This window comes from Scomber scombrus, chromosome 16 (assembly GCF_963691925.1).
Source record: "Scomber scombrus chromosome 16, fScoSco1.1, whole genome shotgun sequence".
NCBI classification, from domain to species: Eukaryota; Metazoa; Chordata; class Actinopteri; order Scombriformes; family Scombridae; genus Scomber; species Scomber scombrus.
The window spans coordinates 11,430,904-11,450,168 of record NC_084985.1 but is presented as its reverse complement, the minus strand read 5'-3'; the positions used below and the strand labels follow the sequence as shown (position 1 = coordinate 11,450,168).

At 38.2% G+C, this 19,265-nt stretch overlaps 1 protein-coding gene across 1 annotated transcript; it reads left to right on the top strand.

The window, feature by feature from the left end:
• The first annotated feature begins 833 nt into the window (after nt 1–833).
• On the top strand, nt 834–18,819 carry rprd2a (regulation of nuclear pre-mRNA domain containing 2a). The gene is made up of 10 exons (XM_062435905.1): nt 834–1,236; nt 8,896–9,025; nt 9,284–9,435; nt 9,628–9,680; nt 9,868–9,994; nt 10,124–10,299; nt 10,916–11,258; nt 13,231–13,431; nt 15,816–16,004; nt 16,114–18,819. Exons 1-10 carry the CDS (start codon nt 1,080–1,082, stop codon nt 17,820–17,822), a joined length of 3,237 nt encoding a protein of 1,078 aa, XP_062291889.1. The 5' UTR covers nt 834–1,079; the 3' UTR covers nt 17,823–18,819.
• Nucleotides 18,820–19,265: the final 446 nt, after the last annotated feature.

The window sequence follows — 19,265 nt, the reverse complement described above, 5'->3', positions numbered from 1 at the left end:
TTTATTTAGTTTTTCAGTTTGCTTTTTTTAAATTTCAGTTTAGTTTTAGTTAGTTTAACAAGTGATTAAGTAGTTTTAGTTTAGTTTTTATTTAGTTTTAGTCTTAGTTTTAGTTTTTCAGGTATTAGGAGGAAAGCCTTGATTGGTAGAAGCTCAAAAGGATGAAATAATGCTGACACTGAGGTAAAATTTGCTGTGTTTGTGGTCTCTTGCTTCTCTGTGAGAACTTCAAAGGTGGACTTTCACTTTAGTGGGATTTTTCCCTTTTTAGCTGTATCCCACAAATGTTCCGATCACTCTTCATCACCACACTTTTACTTTTATCTACTGCGGGTTTGTAGTGTAAATATTTACATATTGGGCTGTGACGTTTTCTGCCTGGAACTTTTTCTTCTTTCTAGAAAAATCATAAATTGCACGTTAAGCATTTTCTTCTTGTGTGTTATGCTGCAGCCACCATGTTGACATCTACTGGTACTAGCCCGTTATCTCAAGAAGTCAAACTGAACAGAATACAGTAAAAGAAAACGAAAATAAAAATAAGCTAAGCTGATTTTATCTGCAATTCAGTTTAGTTTTAGTTAGTTTACATTGTTCATTTTAGTTTGTTTTTTTTACAAAACTCTCTTTTTAATTTTTATTTCAGTTAACTAAATTATTTTTTCAATGCTAGTTTTAGTTTAAGTTTTAGTTCACTATCATAACCCTGTTTCCAACCATTCTTCCTTTTTCAGGCTGTGTTGAAACCTCCGCTGCAGTAGGTGGCGCTATAATCGTGTGGTGTTTGCGGAAGCGTCCTTCATCCATCAGCAGCAGCAACGAGTAAACAGACCTCCAGGATGTCGCACGGCGCTAAGTTTTAGCTTCAAGTATTCAATGATTAAAAACGATTAGCCTTAAAACAGGAGGTCACTGTGGGTGTTTTCTAAATATAGAAAGTGATTAGAAGCAGCTTATTAAACATTTATGCCTTTTTTAACGCTACAATGTCGGCTGAATGTGACTGTGTCTGCGGTACGTCAAGCTGAGCGGGCTAAGCTACGAGATAGCCGCGGCTAATCTTCAGCTGGTGTTTGGACATGGCAGCGGGGGGCTCTCTGGAGTCCAATTTAGACAGGAAGTTTCAAAATGTGAGCAACACGATGGACTCAATTCAAGGACTGTCAACGTGGTGCATCGACAACAAGAAATACCACAGCCTGATCGTGCGGCATTGGTCCAAGTGTCTAAAGAAATGTGAGTAGTTTTAGCTTTGCCTCTCTAGCTGCTGATGCTACAGTGGGTGACTGGGTAAACTCAAACCATGCTGTTCTTTCTGAGGGTTTAAATGAGGATGAAATTATATTTAACTGCTTAAGATCAGGGTTCCCACGGTCATGAAATTCGTGGAAAAGTTATGAAATTAGAAAAACTGTTTTCCAGGCCCGGAAATGGTTTGGAATTAGGTGAATGTTTTGGAAAAGTTTTGAATTGGGGATGGCCTGATCTGATATCAAAGATAACAGATATAAGACAGGCTACATGAACTTGGACCCCCCACTTTTACCATGTCAGTAGATTCATTTAATATGAATATACTGATCATCAACTTCTATACTTTTAGCTTTTTAATGTCTTCTAATATATGTCAAAACTTCTAAAAAGTGTCAAAACACCTGTTTTTTTCTTTTCTTTAAAACTTTATGGAAGTTTGCAATGTACAAAAAAGAAATCAGTCATTACAGTTCACAGTTTGTGCAATATCAACAACATGGTTTACAGTCATGTCAAGGCATAAAAAGGATCATTAACAGTAATAATAAATGAGAGACAAACGAAAGAAAAAGAAGAAAAAACCCCAAAACAAAATGTGTCAAAACACCTGTTATAAGGCACCAGAATACAGGAAATGACATCTACTCTGTTAAAAATGTTCTGGGGGAGGACACTTTGTTAAACTAAACTGAACAAAAATATAAACGCAACACTTTTGTTTTTGCTCCCATTTTTCATGAGCTGAACTCAAAGATCTAAAACATTGTCTATATACACAAAAGACCTATTTCTCTCAAATATTGTTCACAAATCTGTCTAAATCTGTGTTAGTGAGCACTTCTCCTCTGCCGAGATAATCCATCCCACCTCACAGGTGTGGCATATCAAGATGCTGATTAGACAGCATGAATATTGCACAGGTGTGCCTTAGGCTGGCCACAATAAAAGGCCAATCTGAAATGTGCAGTTTTGCTTTATTGAGGGGGTCTGGGGGGGTCAGAAAAGTAGGTCAGTATCTGGTGTGTCTCTAATAATAATAATAATAACTTTATTTTGTATAGCGCCTTTCATGAAACCGAAGGTCGCTTCACAATAACAAGAACAAGAAACACAGACAACAACAGTACAGTACAGAGAAAAACACACATTTAGCTGGCAAAAGCTTCCAGGAACAAGTGCCTTTTCAACATTGATTTAAAAGAGTCCAGAGTTGGTGCCTGGCGAATGTCCTGAGGGAGCGAGTTCCAAAGTGTAGGAGCTGCCACACTAAAGGCCTTGCCTTCTGGTGCTTCTAGTGGGATTATTTACGACTGGATATATAATATTTATTTGGTGGGACTAACTTTTTTTTTTTTTTTTTATCCTTATATGATTGTCATTAAAACATCACTGTTCAAATAGTAAAAGCAACAAATGTACACAAAAAGGTTTAAAAATTAAAACAATAGAGTAAAATAAAATAATGATATTAGATAAAACAGGGAAAGATCAATAACATAGACTAAATAGAAGGAATAAGACATAAACCCTCCTGTTGCCCTTAGGTCAAAAGGCGTTAACTCAAAAATTTGGTATTCTTTCATTTAAATGAGGGCTATTGACCATAATTTCCATGAAATATGTGTAAAACTTGTGGTAATAGGTTGAAATGCACTTGGCTAAAAAGGTTTAACATAGAACTGGGCGGTAGTTTATACCTTATGCTTTGTAAACAGTCATACCAAACCGGGTCAATTAAATTTTGACCTGAGAGGACAAAAACAGAAGGGTTAAAATGTGAGTACAATACAGTAAATGATTAAACAGAATAAATAGCAGCCATAACCTATCCTACTGAAAAAAACAGTACAAGTGACATTTAAAGATATCATCCCCTCTGTCATTGCATTCACACGTTTGCATCTCTAATTGCAGGTTGATAAATAATTACACTGAGTGTTGCGTAAAGGCTTATCTTCCGACATTAAAGTATTGTCTGTCCTTCAGTTGAAGGTATTATAAAATGTTTGAACTGATATCTGATTGCTTCACTTTCGTAGCGTTTCATAGAGTGGTTAATAGATTGATAGACCATAAAGTTAACCAATATGTAAGTTAATAATAAAGTGAGACTTGCCAGCATTTTTAGGTGCGTAGAAACTTTGGCAGATCTGGGATGTGAAGTAGAACCATGCTTCTTGATGTTAAACAATTTAAAAGTGTAGCTGGGTGATATTGACAGAAAACGTGTGAATCTCAGTGTTAATAATATAACAACATTTTTGGTGCTTTGGTGGTAATAGTGTGATTAGTTAGAAAATTGCGTTCTTCCACTGAAGTGTTTTTAAAGCAGGGAAAGACTGAGATTTCTCCTAATTGATACATTACAACAACCACATGATATCAGATTTAGCTTTCCCCAGCTCTTGTTTGACATTCCCGTGCATTGTTTCTGTTGAGATGAGGCAATGATTGGATTTGTTTCTGCTTTGGTTTGGTTTCATGTGCTCATCATAAAGTTTGTTGTTGGTCTTTTGCTGAGCGAGGCAGTAAGGTCTGCTGTCCCGCTGCAATCAGTGTGTGAATTTATAAACGTTAACACGTCACTCTAAGGTCCATAGTTGCTTTATGGTGATGTCTTTGTGTTTGTTATGGTTACATCATCTCTTTTTATTATATTGAACTGTTAGATGTATTTACTCTATAAAATGTTGTTTGAGCCTTTGCTACAAGATCAAATAGTAGAATAGTAGAGCTTTCTGTAATTTTGCCATTAAGTGTGTCACCAGTCTGGTCCAGCTTGGCTCTGTAATGTTATTACCTGTGTTCAACATTTAATTTAATTCAAAATGTTGATTTATGGGTCAATGACTTGATGCAACCCAGTGTCAAATGGTGTAACCAGTATATTTTCATAAAAATCATTTTATATATAGGAAAATAAATGTAAACTAACATGTGTAATAAATATAATCAACTTTTAACAATGCAACACTATGGTTTTTAACACATTTTGCATATTTAACACACAATTATTTAGAAAATATTTTAGGATATGTCCTGCTCAATATTGACAAAATTGATTAACATTTAAATGTAGAAATATTTCAAAAATGTTTTCTTCTCATTTGATGTTTTAAAATGAAGTAATTATTACATTATTAGTACACTTAAATACACTGTAGGTGGATAAAATATTTAATATTTATCATTCTTTTGTTGTTATGGACGTTTTCAGGAGCATCCAGTCTTACTTTTGGTTAAAAAAAGTGCAAATGTCATTTCAAATGACCTAAAACCAACAAAGATAAAAAATGTACATTTTAACCAACCTGATGCTGCTTTTAAAACTATTTTTTATTTCTAATTGCTCATCTTGCCAACCCTTATTTGTCACTGACCCATATGTGTTGCAAAAGTATTTGACAGTAAATGAATAAATGTGGTGAAAGAGATGTCTATTAAAACTCTGAAATGAGCAGGCTGTGATGACCAACCCCACAGAGATGTTTGGATTTTACATTCATATAAGTGTACTGATAATATTTACACATTTACTGTTATATATAAACTATTTTCAGTGCAACTTTTTTCATCTCCTATCCTTCATTTGATGGAGAGTTTATGTGGTTTTAATGCTCATCCTTTTCATGTCACGTAAAGCTGCTTGCAGTCGAACAGACAACTATGTTATTATTATAACTATGTGTTATTATAGCAGCCTGAGGAGGTTCTTGTGTTGTGTAGAATATTTGGTGGTTTGTCTGGTTTCTACTATAGATGTAGTTGTTGGTTTTCAAAGAAATTAAATAAAGGGGAAATTGATTTGCTGGTGATGTAGTTATTACCAGTTATTCCCATTAAGTCCTCAAAATGTGCACATTTTGTAATTAAAATGTTTCTTTCAACTGTTAGTTTGATAACAAAAAAGAAATTGAGTTTTTACAATATTTCTCTGATGAATCTGAAGAAGTTTGTGTATTTGACTTGTTGCTGTCTTTGACATTCGAATAATCGTGAGATGAGAGATTTTTCATGGACTTTTGTGTTAAGGTTGATTGTTTTTTGGTTACATTGCTCCATTGATCATGGCTCATTATTACCTGCTTCTTTGCACCTTTCTTCACTGTGTTGTGAATGCCTCAGAAATTGAGTTGCAGTTACGAAAAACCCAAATTTGACTAAGAACAGATCAAAGTAAGGCTTGTTTTTTTTTCACTGCTGTATGTGACTCACCAATTTAAACTCTAATATCAGCGTAATACATGACATAAATGTAATTATCGGTTTGTCATAAGATATTATGCCTGCAGGGCTCCTCTGTGGAGACACTCTGCTGCAGTCTCCTCTGTCAGGACAGGAAATACCATCAAATAAAACAAACCTTACAAGACACGACCTCCGCTGTCTGGAAACTATCAGCTGTCACAGCAAATACATGCTGCTCTTTAACAGGATTTTACCAATTTGTATATAAATATAAATAATTCTGACAGCACAATAATGTTATAGTATCTATGATTATGTGAGATACAACTGTCAACATAGCATGTAAAGTTATTGACTTCCAACATAACGATATATATTGATTTAATAATTGTAGTTATTGATGTAGCAGTATTATTTAAATATTGAACGTATTGGATTTGTTCTGTTATTGTAGCATCAACAAATGCTCGGTTCTCCTTTTATTCACAATGTCTGAGTCATCATCTCACTTTGCAGACAGACTGTTAAACTGTAATCAGCTGAATTAAATACAAAAAGCTGACAGTTACTTGCCTGTCTGTTGATATATGAGAAATCTAGCAAATCATGTTTTATATAAGTAAAGCATATATTGAAAATTTTGCTTTTTGTGTGTGTGAAATTGACTGTTGGAGTAATAGATATCCTGACCAGATAACATTCAGTATTTAATGTGATTTAGATTTACACAAGCTGATAACATTATGTAAGCTATTAGAACAGCAGGACTAGTACAGAGCCAAACATTGAGACCGTTTTGATGTTTTGGATGCAAATTTGCCCGTCACTGTTGTGTGGAGGAAACTTCAAATCAAGAACAAAGCAGGTGTTGTTCAAACTGAACATTTTTATTCAACAATATGCTAAAGTTTTACAGAAAAAGAAAGTAAAAAAAATATGCACACAAATATCACTAAAGCAGCAACAAAGTACAGGATGGGTAACTCCTTTGAAACATTAAAATAAAAACAAGTAACTCGAAACAATGTATTTTCTGGGTGTTGTCCAATAGTAATATTCAATAAATACCATTACCAGGTTTTCACACATTCTCACATTTTCTGTAAACACTAAATTTAAGATACCAAGTGTGAAAAGCTCCTGAGAGTGAATCCTCCGCCCCCACAGAGCAGATCAGCAGGCAGACCCCCTTTTGTTTGTATTGCAAGTGAAGCAACTTACCATTATTATCATTACTGAATAATCTACTTTTTCAATTGATTTATTAATTGCATAGTTGCTAAAATATGACAAAATAGTAAAACAAAAAACAAAACAAAACATTTTCCTAAAGCTCATGGTGATGTTTGCAAATTGCTTGTTTTGTTAGATCAACAGTCCAAAGACCAAAGATTCACATTGATATCAAACCGAGAACAGCAGCAAATATTAACATTTGAGAAGCTGCAATCAGAGAATATTTGGCATTTCTTGCTTGTTAAATGACTTAAAGATTTAATTATCCAACTGGTTTGAGCTATATTTTTCTTTTGATCAGCTGATCTTTTGATTCAGCAACATTTTTCAGGTGATGTTATTTTAGTGAACACTTAAATCCAAATGGCTGACAGTGTGAGTGCCTTCAAGTGTATTTGTATGGTTGACCCAGTAGTAAACCCTCAAAAAGGACACGTTGTAACTCCTGAAGATTTGAGTGAGACGGGTGCAGCAACAGAAAATGCTTTTGTTCCGTTGGATTTAAGTTAATCGGCTGTGTGTTGAATCAAATTGTTTTTAACTGATTTTAAACAAGATAATCAGTCTGTAGTGAATCCTTTCTTAAGTAGACAACGATGTGTCCATAGCACCGTGTTTTGAAGAATTGCCAGGTAGCATAAGTTGGCACAAGATGCTTGGTCCAGTTTTTAGTGTTGCTTAGTATATAATATTTGCATTAATTTGTTAATTCATGAGGTTTCTTTTTAGTACATTTTATAAAAGGGAAACTGTGTGAGTAAAAGTTGGGTTTGGTATTTGTACAAGAACGTGGGTAATGAATTGGCAGCAGTATTGAATAATTTGTTTGTGTGTGATTATTTCTTGAAAGCTCGGTCTTCATCACAACACACCAGAAAAACGTTATGTGTTAATGCTGTCAAATTTAACTTTTAAAACTTCAGTCAACAACTACAGTCTGTCACTTTCAGCTCAGTTTGCTGAAGCTGCAGGAGGTTGTTTAACGCCCTGCTGGAAGTTTGAATATTGTGTAATTTTATGTCACATAGTCAATAAAATATGTTGTAGCCATTGACTTACTTTTTCCTTAATTGCTGTTTCTTGTCCCTTGTCATCACTTTGACTCTTTGATGATTATTGATGAAACAAGTCAATTGATTAACAGCTAAACTATCACTATATCACTATGTATTTTTCATTTGTTGTTTTTAGTGAAACAAATTCATAATAATAATAATAATAATTTAAATAATTAGTTGATTGATCTTTAAAAAATAATCACTGTATTTATCACCTTTTCACACAAGTGACATGTAAAGTGATTACTCACACACGCAGTCTATCCCTGAAATGTTCAGGAACATTTCCTGTGTGGGGTCATGTATGAAAGGGAGCAGGGATCGATATTCAGGGAAGTGTACCCTCAGTTTCTCACCTTAAGACATTGTAACAATTCAAAATAAATGCTGGTTCAGCTGTGAATGAAAGCAGTAACATTACAGGGAGAAACATGTGAAGGGTTATATTCATCTGATGAAAGACACTTTCATGTGGAGCAAGTGAACCAGTCGCTGCTGATGTATATGAATATGTTTTGTCTTGTCAGTGCTTTCACAGGTGATTTGATAACTAACAAGAAATACAAGTTCTTTTGTTTGCAAAGAAACTGGACAGATTCAGAAAATATCTGCACAGAGGGTGTAATAGAGTTAAATTTCTCACAAACTTGTTGAATATTAAATGCTTTAGAGGAACACTGGCACCAAACAAAAATAGCTCCTCGCTCTCCATGTTCCTGAAAATAAGAAGAGGAGTTGTCTGTTGCACACACGTCCATTCAGCCTTTCTCTTTTTTCGCCTTCTTCTGTTGCATTAACACCATCTGCTGGACTGTCTCTTGTGTCATCTAGTCCAGCTTTGCCACGACATGTGTGAGAAGGCGCGGCACAGAAATGTTCCTGAATGTAGCTCTGTGTGTGAACAGTGAAAATCACTAACAGTGTTAAATTACTGATCACAGTAATTTAACAGGAACTATGTGTGAAAGAGGCCACTGATTTAAAATAAGTTTAATTTGCAGCCCAGCAGGTGAATGTGCCTGAGAGTAACATTTTTAAAAACAGTGGCGTTTTGTTGTTAATTGACAAACATGGACGTGGACCTAACTCCTCCTAAATCATAACCTCTACATTTCCGTTCCAGTCAAACTGATGTTCTTGTCTCTCTTTCCTCCGACAGCTGATGCCGCACACAGGCTCAACCTGCTTTACCTCGCTAACGATGTCATTCAGAACTGTAAAAGGAAAAACGCCATTGTTTACCGCACTGCGTTTTCCGAGGTGCTTCCTGAAGCCTTCTCGCAGGTCAAGTAAGTAATTTATGAGGATGTGATTTTATAGAGGGGTCACCTCCGTCAAAAAATCACTGTCCTTATTATTCTATTATGTCAGACCGTCCTGATTTAATGTATTAGAAGCAATGAAAATGTTTCCTTCTCTCCCCCTTCCTTCATTTGTCCTTGCCGTTTTTTTATTCAATCAAAGAAACGTCTCACAAATAAATAAAACAGCTGTCGTTGCTCCAAAAACATAAATCTGATTTCTGTCTTCTCCTCTCACTCTCCCAGCATCGAAGGTGACGCCAAGGTGGTTAAATCGGTGGAGAGGATACTGTCCATCTGGGAGGAGAGAAATGTTTATTCAGGGGCGCTCATTGCCGAGCTCAGAAGTAGCTTAGTCAAAGAAGAGTCTCCTCCTGAGACACCTGTGGAGCAAAAAAGTAAGTTTATTTGGGCTTTAATTGTTACAGCATGTTGTTGTATTCTTATGTAACCCCCTTTTAATTATCTGACATTTTTCTATTTAACGCAGTCTTATTCGTCAAAAGCAAATATGTTGCACAGCTGTTTACGGATTGTTTTTATTCTGCTATTTGATGTGAGGTCTAATTTTAATTTTTTATTTTCTAAAGCTCCAGTTGAGTCCAAAGCAGATCTGCAGTCCAAAATTGTCGCAGAGTTTGTGGTAAGCAACATTTTAAGTATAACTGGACTCCTTACTAAAACACGCTTAGGTTATTTTACAAGTAACGGCAATCAAATCCTAGTATATTTTGTCTTTTTTTTTAGTTCACCCAGTTTATCCAAAACACCAATTTTTATGTGAAGAAGGCGCTTCACTCAGATATGTTGTGTTATTTCCTCTGCTTCAGCCCCAGGCACTAATAGAGCACCTGATCAAGTACAAGAAATCTCTGGAGGAGGTGGACCTGAGAGAAAAACAGTTGACAGCTATGAGGGTTGATATCTGCAGTTCTGAAGCCCTCAAAAAACTCAAAGGTGCAACTGTTGTATAGTCTAAGCTTCTCCAACACACTGTTATGTAATATTTTTTCATGTCTTTGTTTTTTTTTTTTTTTTTAACAAACCCTGCAAAAATAATAATCCCTACATCTTTGATTCTTTCAGATAAGGCAGGAGGAAAGAAGTTTTCTAGAGACTTTGAGGAAGGAAGCGCGCAGCTACAGGAGTTTGTGAAGTTCTTTGACAAAAAAAGCAAAGTGGGACCTCCTCTCATGGAGGCCCTGACCAACGCAGATATCTTCTATGAGATGCAGTACAAGGAGGTCAAGATTGTTGCAAATGTAAGTGACTGACGGGTTTGTAGTCAGCCATTTGTTGTATTGTTTGTATATTAGTGCTCACAGCTTTAGATGACATATTCACTCATTAATTCTATAATTGAAAAATAACCTGAATCTTTAGTTGTTTAGCTTTTTACAGCTCTGATTTAAATCAAAATGTACAGTCCTACATGCTTATACATGAAACACACTGACTGAAATTGAATTATGCCAACTTTGGTTGTCCAGCCCAACTGGAAACTATTGTTCAGGCTGCACTTTTAGTCATTCTACTTGCAGAGAAGCACTTTAGACCCGCGTATACATCCAGAACAAACATGACAATGATGTACATCGACAAACTGGCAGTATGGACATAAATTACATTCAAGATGCGATGAAATGTGCGAAGTTTATGTGTAAAAGCTCTAAGTGTACAACGAAAAGGTTAAAAAAAAAAAAAAGATCTGTAGATTATATGCAAACATGACAACTATAAACATTACTGGAAAGTTGTAAAACATAATGTAACAAACATACAGATATAAATATATGCAGAATTGTAAGCAGATAAAAGCTGTTTTATGTTTTTATTGTTCTGTTAATTTATTGCTTCTCTGTTACTTTTCCCCTTTAGGCCTACCAAACATTTGCTAACCGGGTGTCCCACCTGAAGCGCAAGCTGGACAGCCTGAAGTCCACCTTACCAGACCTGGATGATTCACCCATTCCTTCACCCTCTGCAGACGCACCGTCTCCAACAGGATCCGAGTCTCCTTTCCATGGTCTAGAATTGGCTAGTCCTGATCCAGATCTGGATGGCTCCGCTATGGATGATGAAGCAGAGCCGCCGGCTCCGAGCCCTCTGTCCTCACCCGGAGGATCCCCCAAACACACTGCGACGCTCGGGGAGAATGATAACCGTGAGGTGGAGGACATGGAGCTCTCTGATGAAGAAATGGACGGTGGGGGTATTATAGGTAAGCCAGTGTGATGTTAATAGTGACTTAATGGCTAGGGCTTCTTTTAAATATTTGTTATTATTCTTCTTGGTATTCTGTAGCAGAAAATATGCTCACATAATTAAAATAATACAGAGAACAGGCTGGACACTGAATCAGTCACAACCTCCACGTATTAGTGAAGAAAATCAAAGCATTACACTTCAAATCTGAGTTGCAGCCAGTTTCCTGCAACACTTTTCACCACCCGCCGACCCCTTCTAACCAAAATGAGGTACTCCCCCCCCCCCCCCCCCCCCCCCCCCCCCCCAAAAAAAAAAAAAATCTCTTTATTGTCTTTTTTGCAAAGATAACAGCCTTCACATACTAAGTAGAGTATTAAACAGATTTGAAGTGGCAGTAAAACCATAGTCCATAGTCACTTACTGTCATGTCATGTTTAAAAGTCACTGCTACTGACTTAAGTTTTGTTTGAAGAAATGTAATTCATGTTTTAAAAATGGTAGACAAAATAAGCTCAGGCTTCAGTCTACACCTTTATTTCAGTCAAAGAAAAAACTAAAGATAATGAAAGAGAGATGAATTAATATGTAAGAGAAACATATAGGGATGAGGAAAGAATGATGATATATATTAAGTGTTTTGTTTATGTATCTTATCATTTTTTCTCTTATCTTTGTTATTGTTTATTTTGTTTTGTTTGCATGAACATTGGTTCAAGAAATTATTCATGGAAATTATTGTTAATTTATGTTGTTAATGATCGGAAAAATAAAACTTACCTAACCTAAACTTCCAACCTCTTTCCAGGACTAGGGTCCCTATAACCCACCCACCAAACGTCTGCACTCATCCGCACACATGCCAGGACTGAAAAGGGATAAAACAGCTCACAGAACAAAAAGAGAGGAAACAAACAAACAAACAAACAAAAGATTAAGTACATTTTAACAACTACAGGCTGCCATAAATGTTTTCTTTCTATTGGCTCAGTTTGATACGCATAAAACATGTTATTAGTGCAATTATTAATTGTACTTAAGTTTGTTTTTGCACCTTTGACTTACTCTCATTAATCACATGTAAAGATGATTTACATTTTTTACAAAAATAAATTAAAAGTTAATTTACTAGCTTTGTCTAGGGCTTTCAGCCAAATCTCCTGCTCTTCATCATTGGACCTAGTTTGCTCATAATTAATTCGATGTGCTTTGGAGTACTGTTTCTTGTATATCGTTGAATACCACAAACGTTTATTTGCTTTTCATGCCCAAGTCATAATGTGAATAAGAGTTCAATATGAAACAGCAATATCTTGTTTAAAGGGGATTAATCATGATTTTGTGAATATGTCAGATTGTGCACGCCCACAAACTGCTGTCTGTTCAGTAGCCTTCGTTGTGAAGGTTGTTTTCGTGTCTACTTGCATGTTTCAGATCAGATTCCAATCAGAACAATATGTGGATGTGTCTGAGAAGTTTCCTCTTCGAGTAAAGAATGAGATAAAGGAGTACAATCCTCCCGCTTGTGTGTTTATTTTGCCTCTGAACTGCCGGAAGTCTGCTGCGGGGCAGCTTTCAGTCGCTGGCCAATTGAAACAGAGTGGGCTCATTTGGAGGGGTGCCATTAAAAGAGGGGAGGTAAAATGGCCTTTTTCAGACAGGTTGAACTGAGGAAGTGCATAAAAGGCCAGTGTAAGATAAATAAGGAGTATTTTAAGTGTAAATCACTGACGGATAATCCAGTAGAGCCCTTTAATATAAATATAGACTTAGAAATGTGCATGATACCTCCCCTTTAAGATTATTTGTCATTCATTTATCAGCAGTGACATCTCTGAGGCTAAAAATGACCTTCAGAAAACAATGACAAAGTTATTTTTGCTGCCTAACAACAAATATATAACAGCAGATGGTGTAGTCTAATAATACAAGAGTGCTTACATTAAAACGACTAAACTCTGCTCTCATTGCCATATTTTGTTCTCCAGTTGAGGAGCAGATTGAACAACCCACCCACACAGAGGTCTCCATTCAAGTCTCTTCAAACACTGAACCATCAGTAGCAGCACAGAAGCCTGTCCCACAGGCCATGCCCCTTGAAGCAGCTCCTGCAGCAGGTGTGGAAGGTGTTGACCTGAGTAAAATTGGATCCATCCTCAACAGTTTAAATTCAGTCATGAAGAACACCGGTGAGTGCTGGTAAACCTATAAACCTGCTGAATTGTGAAATAATAAAACTGAACAAAAGTCTGAACTAAACTGATGTTGCAGTTGTTCCAGTGTCTTTACCTCACGGCCATGCTTCACTAAGACATCTAATGTTGAGTTCACACAGACAAAACCCCCAAATTTAGGGCAAATCGGCTTTTGCTTGGCACTCGATCACTTTGTGTAAACTGTTCAAAGACAAGATCCGATTACTCGCCAATGCCTCACAGAAGGCACAAAGATATTTTAAATACTGGACCTGTCGGGGAGTTCAAATCCTGTAGTATTAAATGTATTGTTACTCACAATGAGGGCGGCAATCAGCACAAGTCAGCAGGTGATGACAGCAGACCAACTACTGCTGTATAATATAGTTTCTATCAGAACACAGTGGCATACACACAAGCTTGTCAGTACTTTGTAATCTGTATTTAACCTTGTCGTCCTTGCCGAACTACAGTACAAGCAGGCCTGTGTCACATCTCACGTGTTTTTGGAACTTTGAGGATTCATTGGGCATTCCTTCTGGTGAAAGATCTTGTGATGTATGAACCCGTGTTGCTGATCAGTATGGCATTAGACACAGAATGCCTTCATGCCCTTCTCTGATGTCATAACATTTCATTGTTTAAAAATAAAATAAAGTGTATAAAGTAGTTTATACACAGTATTTATTATGGCATTTACCAGGAAACCAGACTTAACCCGTATAAGGTATTCGGGTCTGTGGGACCCGTTTTCAGTTTTAAGCTTAAGAAAAATGATACAAATAATAATTTTTTTAAACTTAGATTCATTGGCCTTGGCTCATTTTCTGTGAGGAACATGAATCCGAAAACATTTTTGATGACCCCCCCCTGTATACCCCCCCATCACATTTATATTACATACAGGGTCTTCGGGTCCACTGGACGCGGGTCTGCACCTACATTCCCACACATTTCACCCTTTGTCTTGCGGGAACCAATCTTGGGGACCTGACACTATGAATAGCTGTGTCAGCGTGGTTCCATACAACAACTGATCAAGATGGCAAAGCGATTCTCTGTTTAGACTGCCTTACAATTGATTTTGGAAGAAAGAGAAGGTTTAGATGGCGATGAAGTTTCAGAGTGTGAGGATCACACTCTGAAACACACACACGGTGAAACTCTGCACCTTTTGTATGGTATATTCTGGTATGAAAATGGCCGTGTTCAATGGGGCTAATGTGTTGCTCAGACAGATGTAAGGTTAAATTTATAATAAAATTCAAATAAAACACTAGTTTTGGAAAAATGTCCTTCATTTGTACATGTACGTGTTGATTATTTTCCAGTTATGCCTGCTTTATGATGCATTTTGTTATTTTGAAAAAAACGAGTGACATTTCTATTCATAAATGTGATTTAACAAAGGTAAAGGGAACACATTTAACATATGTGTTGTTTATATTACTTGCAATTGGGATGAAGTAAAGATCTGCTGAGTATTTTAACAAAAAAAGGTTTGATTATGTTGAATTAAAAGCCCCAAAATGCAATGGGTCCACCAGACCCAGCAGGACTCCCTGTGTAACAAAAAAACGAATACCATATAAGTCTACAGACTCACTGAGCCATTCGTGATTAGTTTTTCACCTAAATGCTAGCATTTTCAAAATGATAATGTTAACATGCTGATGTTTATGTGTATAGTGTTTACCATGTTTTTAAATTGGCCTGTTACCATGCTAACATTTGCTAATTGGCATTAAACACAAGCTAGCGCTCAAGGAACATGAGTAGTTTTGTGAGTATTTATTCATAAATTGTTAAATGATAAAGATGTTGAGCTGATGATGGCATTAGATGAAAGCTTAAGGGATTTACGAAGTTACTACAATTCATTCTTCCAGAACACGAATGTCTGTTTTTCATGACAATCCATCCAGTAGTTGTTGGGACTTTGACTCAAAATTGCAAATGTCAACCTCATGGTGGCGCTAGACAAAAAGTCAGGTGATTACCAAAATCAGAGGGATTTATCTTTCGGGAACCATTAAATTCTGTACAAAATGTCATTGCAATCCATCCAGATACGTCATTCTGGACCAAAGTGGTGGACCAACCAATGTTGTAATCCCTAGAGTCTTGTCACCTGCGTGGCTAAAATAAAACAAATCTGAAACTATTAAAACTAACCAACTTTGCAGATATAATGTGTGTTGGGAACAAAACCCAAATAACTTGTCAATATAGAACTGTATGGGACTGAATTTTATTCAACTTTTTCTTTAAGCATTATCTTTTCTTTGAAACTTCAGAGTGCTATCACTAAACTCCTAACATCTCAATGATAACTTGTGGGGATTAATTATTAAATAGTGTCCTTCTCCGACATGCAGGACCATTAGTGGAGAGTCCCTCTGCAGCTGCCCTCACTGGCTCCTCAGTGAAGACCAAGCCAGCTGCGTCTGTGGCCTCTCAAGATGCCAGTTCTCTGGTCAACCTCCTTTCCAAGGTGGACGTGAGTCCTGCAGATATCCTCGGTGCTCTGTCCAAAGTCCAAGGCCAAAGTCAAGGCAGCCTTGAGGGTGAGAATAAGGACTCACACAGCAACAATTTTATATTACAGATTACATACCTATTTTATATCATGCATCACTTAAAATGTGTTTCTGTATCTCCGCTTTCTTCACCCAGGCATTACTTCTCTTCTGAGCAGCTCAACTACAAATGTCTCTTCAGACTCTTCAAGTACAGGCAAGATTCCTCCCTCTTCTGCATCTGCAGTGCCCTCTCAGAGCCTGTCTCTCTCCTCTGTTGCCCCTGTGCCTTCTTCATCCAGCTCCACTGTAAAGCAGACCACAAACTCCCACGCTCCCCCTCAGTCTGCCAACCCAGCTTCTGCTCTCGTGCAAGTTCTCCACAGAGACATGGATTTGACAGCAGAGACAGAACCCTCCGTGTCCTCTAAGAGTTTAGAGTCTAAAATCCACAGATTTTTGCACGGTAACCCTGCTTTCAACACCTTCGACTTGGGTCTCTCCACAAACCCAGCTGTCGGAGGGGATAACCTGAGCCCGGTACCTGGAACAGATACTCAGGATGGGACCCCAGTGCGGGATGAGGGTGGAGGCACCCCAACCCAAGATGAGATTATGGACAAGCCAGCAGGGCTCCCATTCGCTTCCAGCACAAAGCCGCCATCTATCGTAGAAACTGTAAAAACAGTTCCTGTTGCCTATAAAGCCGGAACTCAGAAGAGCCCAAACAATTCCCAACAGCGAGCCCACTTACAGCCGGCTGTGACTCAAAACGGCAATCGGTACCAGTCGTACCCATATAGTGAACAGGAGATGTCAGAGCATGGCATTACAACACCTGTTGCACATTACCAACCAATTCCTGCAAAAAGTGGGGGACCTGTGCCTGGAGAAAGAGCCCCAGGCAGTGCCAGTTGCATACAGACAGTTGGGGGCTTTCAGGGGGTAAATGAAGGGGGTTGGTATGGTGACACTTACCCAGAGGGGAGCTCTCAGCAGCCCACAGGCTACAATGTGATAATGCCTGGAGGGGCTGGAGATAACAAGATATCAGGACACTATCCATACCAAGCAGAACAAACTCAGGGACATCAAGAGTTGGCGTCCCAGCAGGGCTCCGCCTCATCCTCTGGTTTCTATAGAAACACCCTTCCTCCTGTCCCCAAGTTACCTCCCCCTCCTCTTGTCTTTGATGACCCAACTTCCGCAAGCAGCGGCGCAATGATTCTCCCAAAGCAGCCAGTGCCGAGCGCCAACACAGGGGACAGTGTCATCAGCGGGATGGTGGTCCACGACCATCAACACAAGTCCATGTTTCATCCAGGCGACCCGCCGTTCGACCACGACCAACCACGGCATCACCCTGCAGATTTACACCCTCACGCAGACGACATGCGTTACCAGGGGGATCTCGAGCGGTACCATGATGACCTGCGCCGTCGTGATGGCGCTTTCTATCAAGACGATCCTTACTGCCACCCAGAGGATCCGTACTACAGGCAAGGCAGCCCTCCACACCACTACCCCCAAGATCGAGGGCGCTTCACTCCTCCACACTCACCCTCAGAAGATCCTTACTATGCCCCTGATTACCAACGGCATAGCCCCCCTCCTCCTCACTACACTCCTAGGAGACCACCACCTCATCTCGAGATCCGTCATCCTGGCATGCGGCCTCCACTTCGGCCCCCCCACCACGTACACCCAGCACTCCACCCTCATCCCAGAGGGCCCCCAGGGGCACTGTTTCCTCAGTTCCAGGGGCCCGATCCAAGGTTAAGAGGCAAACGTCCAGTTCTAAGAGGACGGGGGAACCCTGGTCCAATGTTCCCCCCAAAAAGACCCTTTCTACCCCCGCAGTACTGACTGAGCTTAAAGCTTTGAACTCTTTAAACCGCTGCGGTTGTGGTCCAGGACTGTGCTCAGGTCCACATCCTGGCATTGAAATAAAAATCTGAAAAGTAAAAAAGTGGGTGCATAAAGGTGCAGAGACTGAGGTGGAGGATGAGGAGGATAAGATTGTACTGACGAAGAAAGAAACCAACAGCTACCTGAAGGAAAGCAGAAACCATATGACCGAAAAAACGGCGAAGAATAAAAGATGTATAGACGGCAGCGGACGAACACCGAGAGAGATGTAAAAGAAACCGGGGGCTCTGAGAGTGCTGCTGGGATGAAAAGTGAAGACAGAAGATGAAAGGAAATAAGAGGTGGATATATATAATTCACTTTTTGTGTTATTTGCTCCATTATGAAGCATCGCATTAAATGTGTAATTGAGCATCAGTTTGACATAGGTCAGAGTGTGTGCATGGTATGCGCGGGTGCATGCGGTCATAGTGTAAGTCAAAAAGTCACAGACCGTTCCTCATTTTTAGTTAAGTCCGAAAATTTTGTTATTTTTGCTAAGCGAGTAGCAGAAGAATGTAGTTGCTGCAATGTTTCTGCTGTCATTTAGTTTTTCAGTGACTACTTCTCTTCCATATCAGCAGTATCCCAGCAGCTAAAACATCAATTTAAATTTAACTATTGGGGGGGAAAAAAACAGTGTATATGTTATAGAGTTTCTGTTCCTTCTACTATACACGTTATTGGGGAAATTATTTTTCATTGTTCCAACTCCGAATGTTATATTTGTGAAGCACTTCTTTCTCCACTAGTGCGCAAGATCCCTTCGGCGGTAGTTTCACGTCTCGTTAAGTTCTTTTTTAAGGAGAGCGAGAGGTGTGAGAGGTTTGTTGTTTTTTTTTCAAACTCCCAACACCGTCGCAGAAGCTGCATTTTGCTTTGGAGGGGATGAAGATACTCTTCAGTCTTCAGTTACGTTTTAAATGTGCTTACTAATAAAAATCTGAGTTTGAAATGTGGTGTTGTTTCTTCTTTCCTCTGATCCGTGTTTCCCCATGTTTGAAACCATCAGCCATCAACTCTACACAACATTTGAGTGTGCCAAAAAACTAAAACATGATCATTTAAGCCATTAACAGATAAATACCAGAATACCAGTCTCTTAAAAGTTTGTAAAAGTGAGAATACATTACACCCAATTTAATGCATTTCATAGAATTACGCACTGACATGCGAGTCAAAGAAATATTCAATTTGAATACTTACAAAAATAATTCTGTAGGAGTCAGAGGTCAGTGTTTGATCCACCAAAGTTTTCAATAAGGTTTTAATAGGTTGGCTTCACCGTTTCATTTCCCACAGAGGCAGAAATAGATCTAATTCCTCTAACGTAATGACGTATTTAAATACTAACTAGTAGTTGAATAATATGCATTTGAAAATAGCTTTTTGTGCAAATTA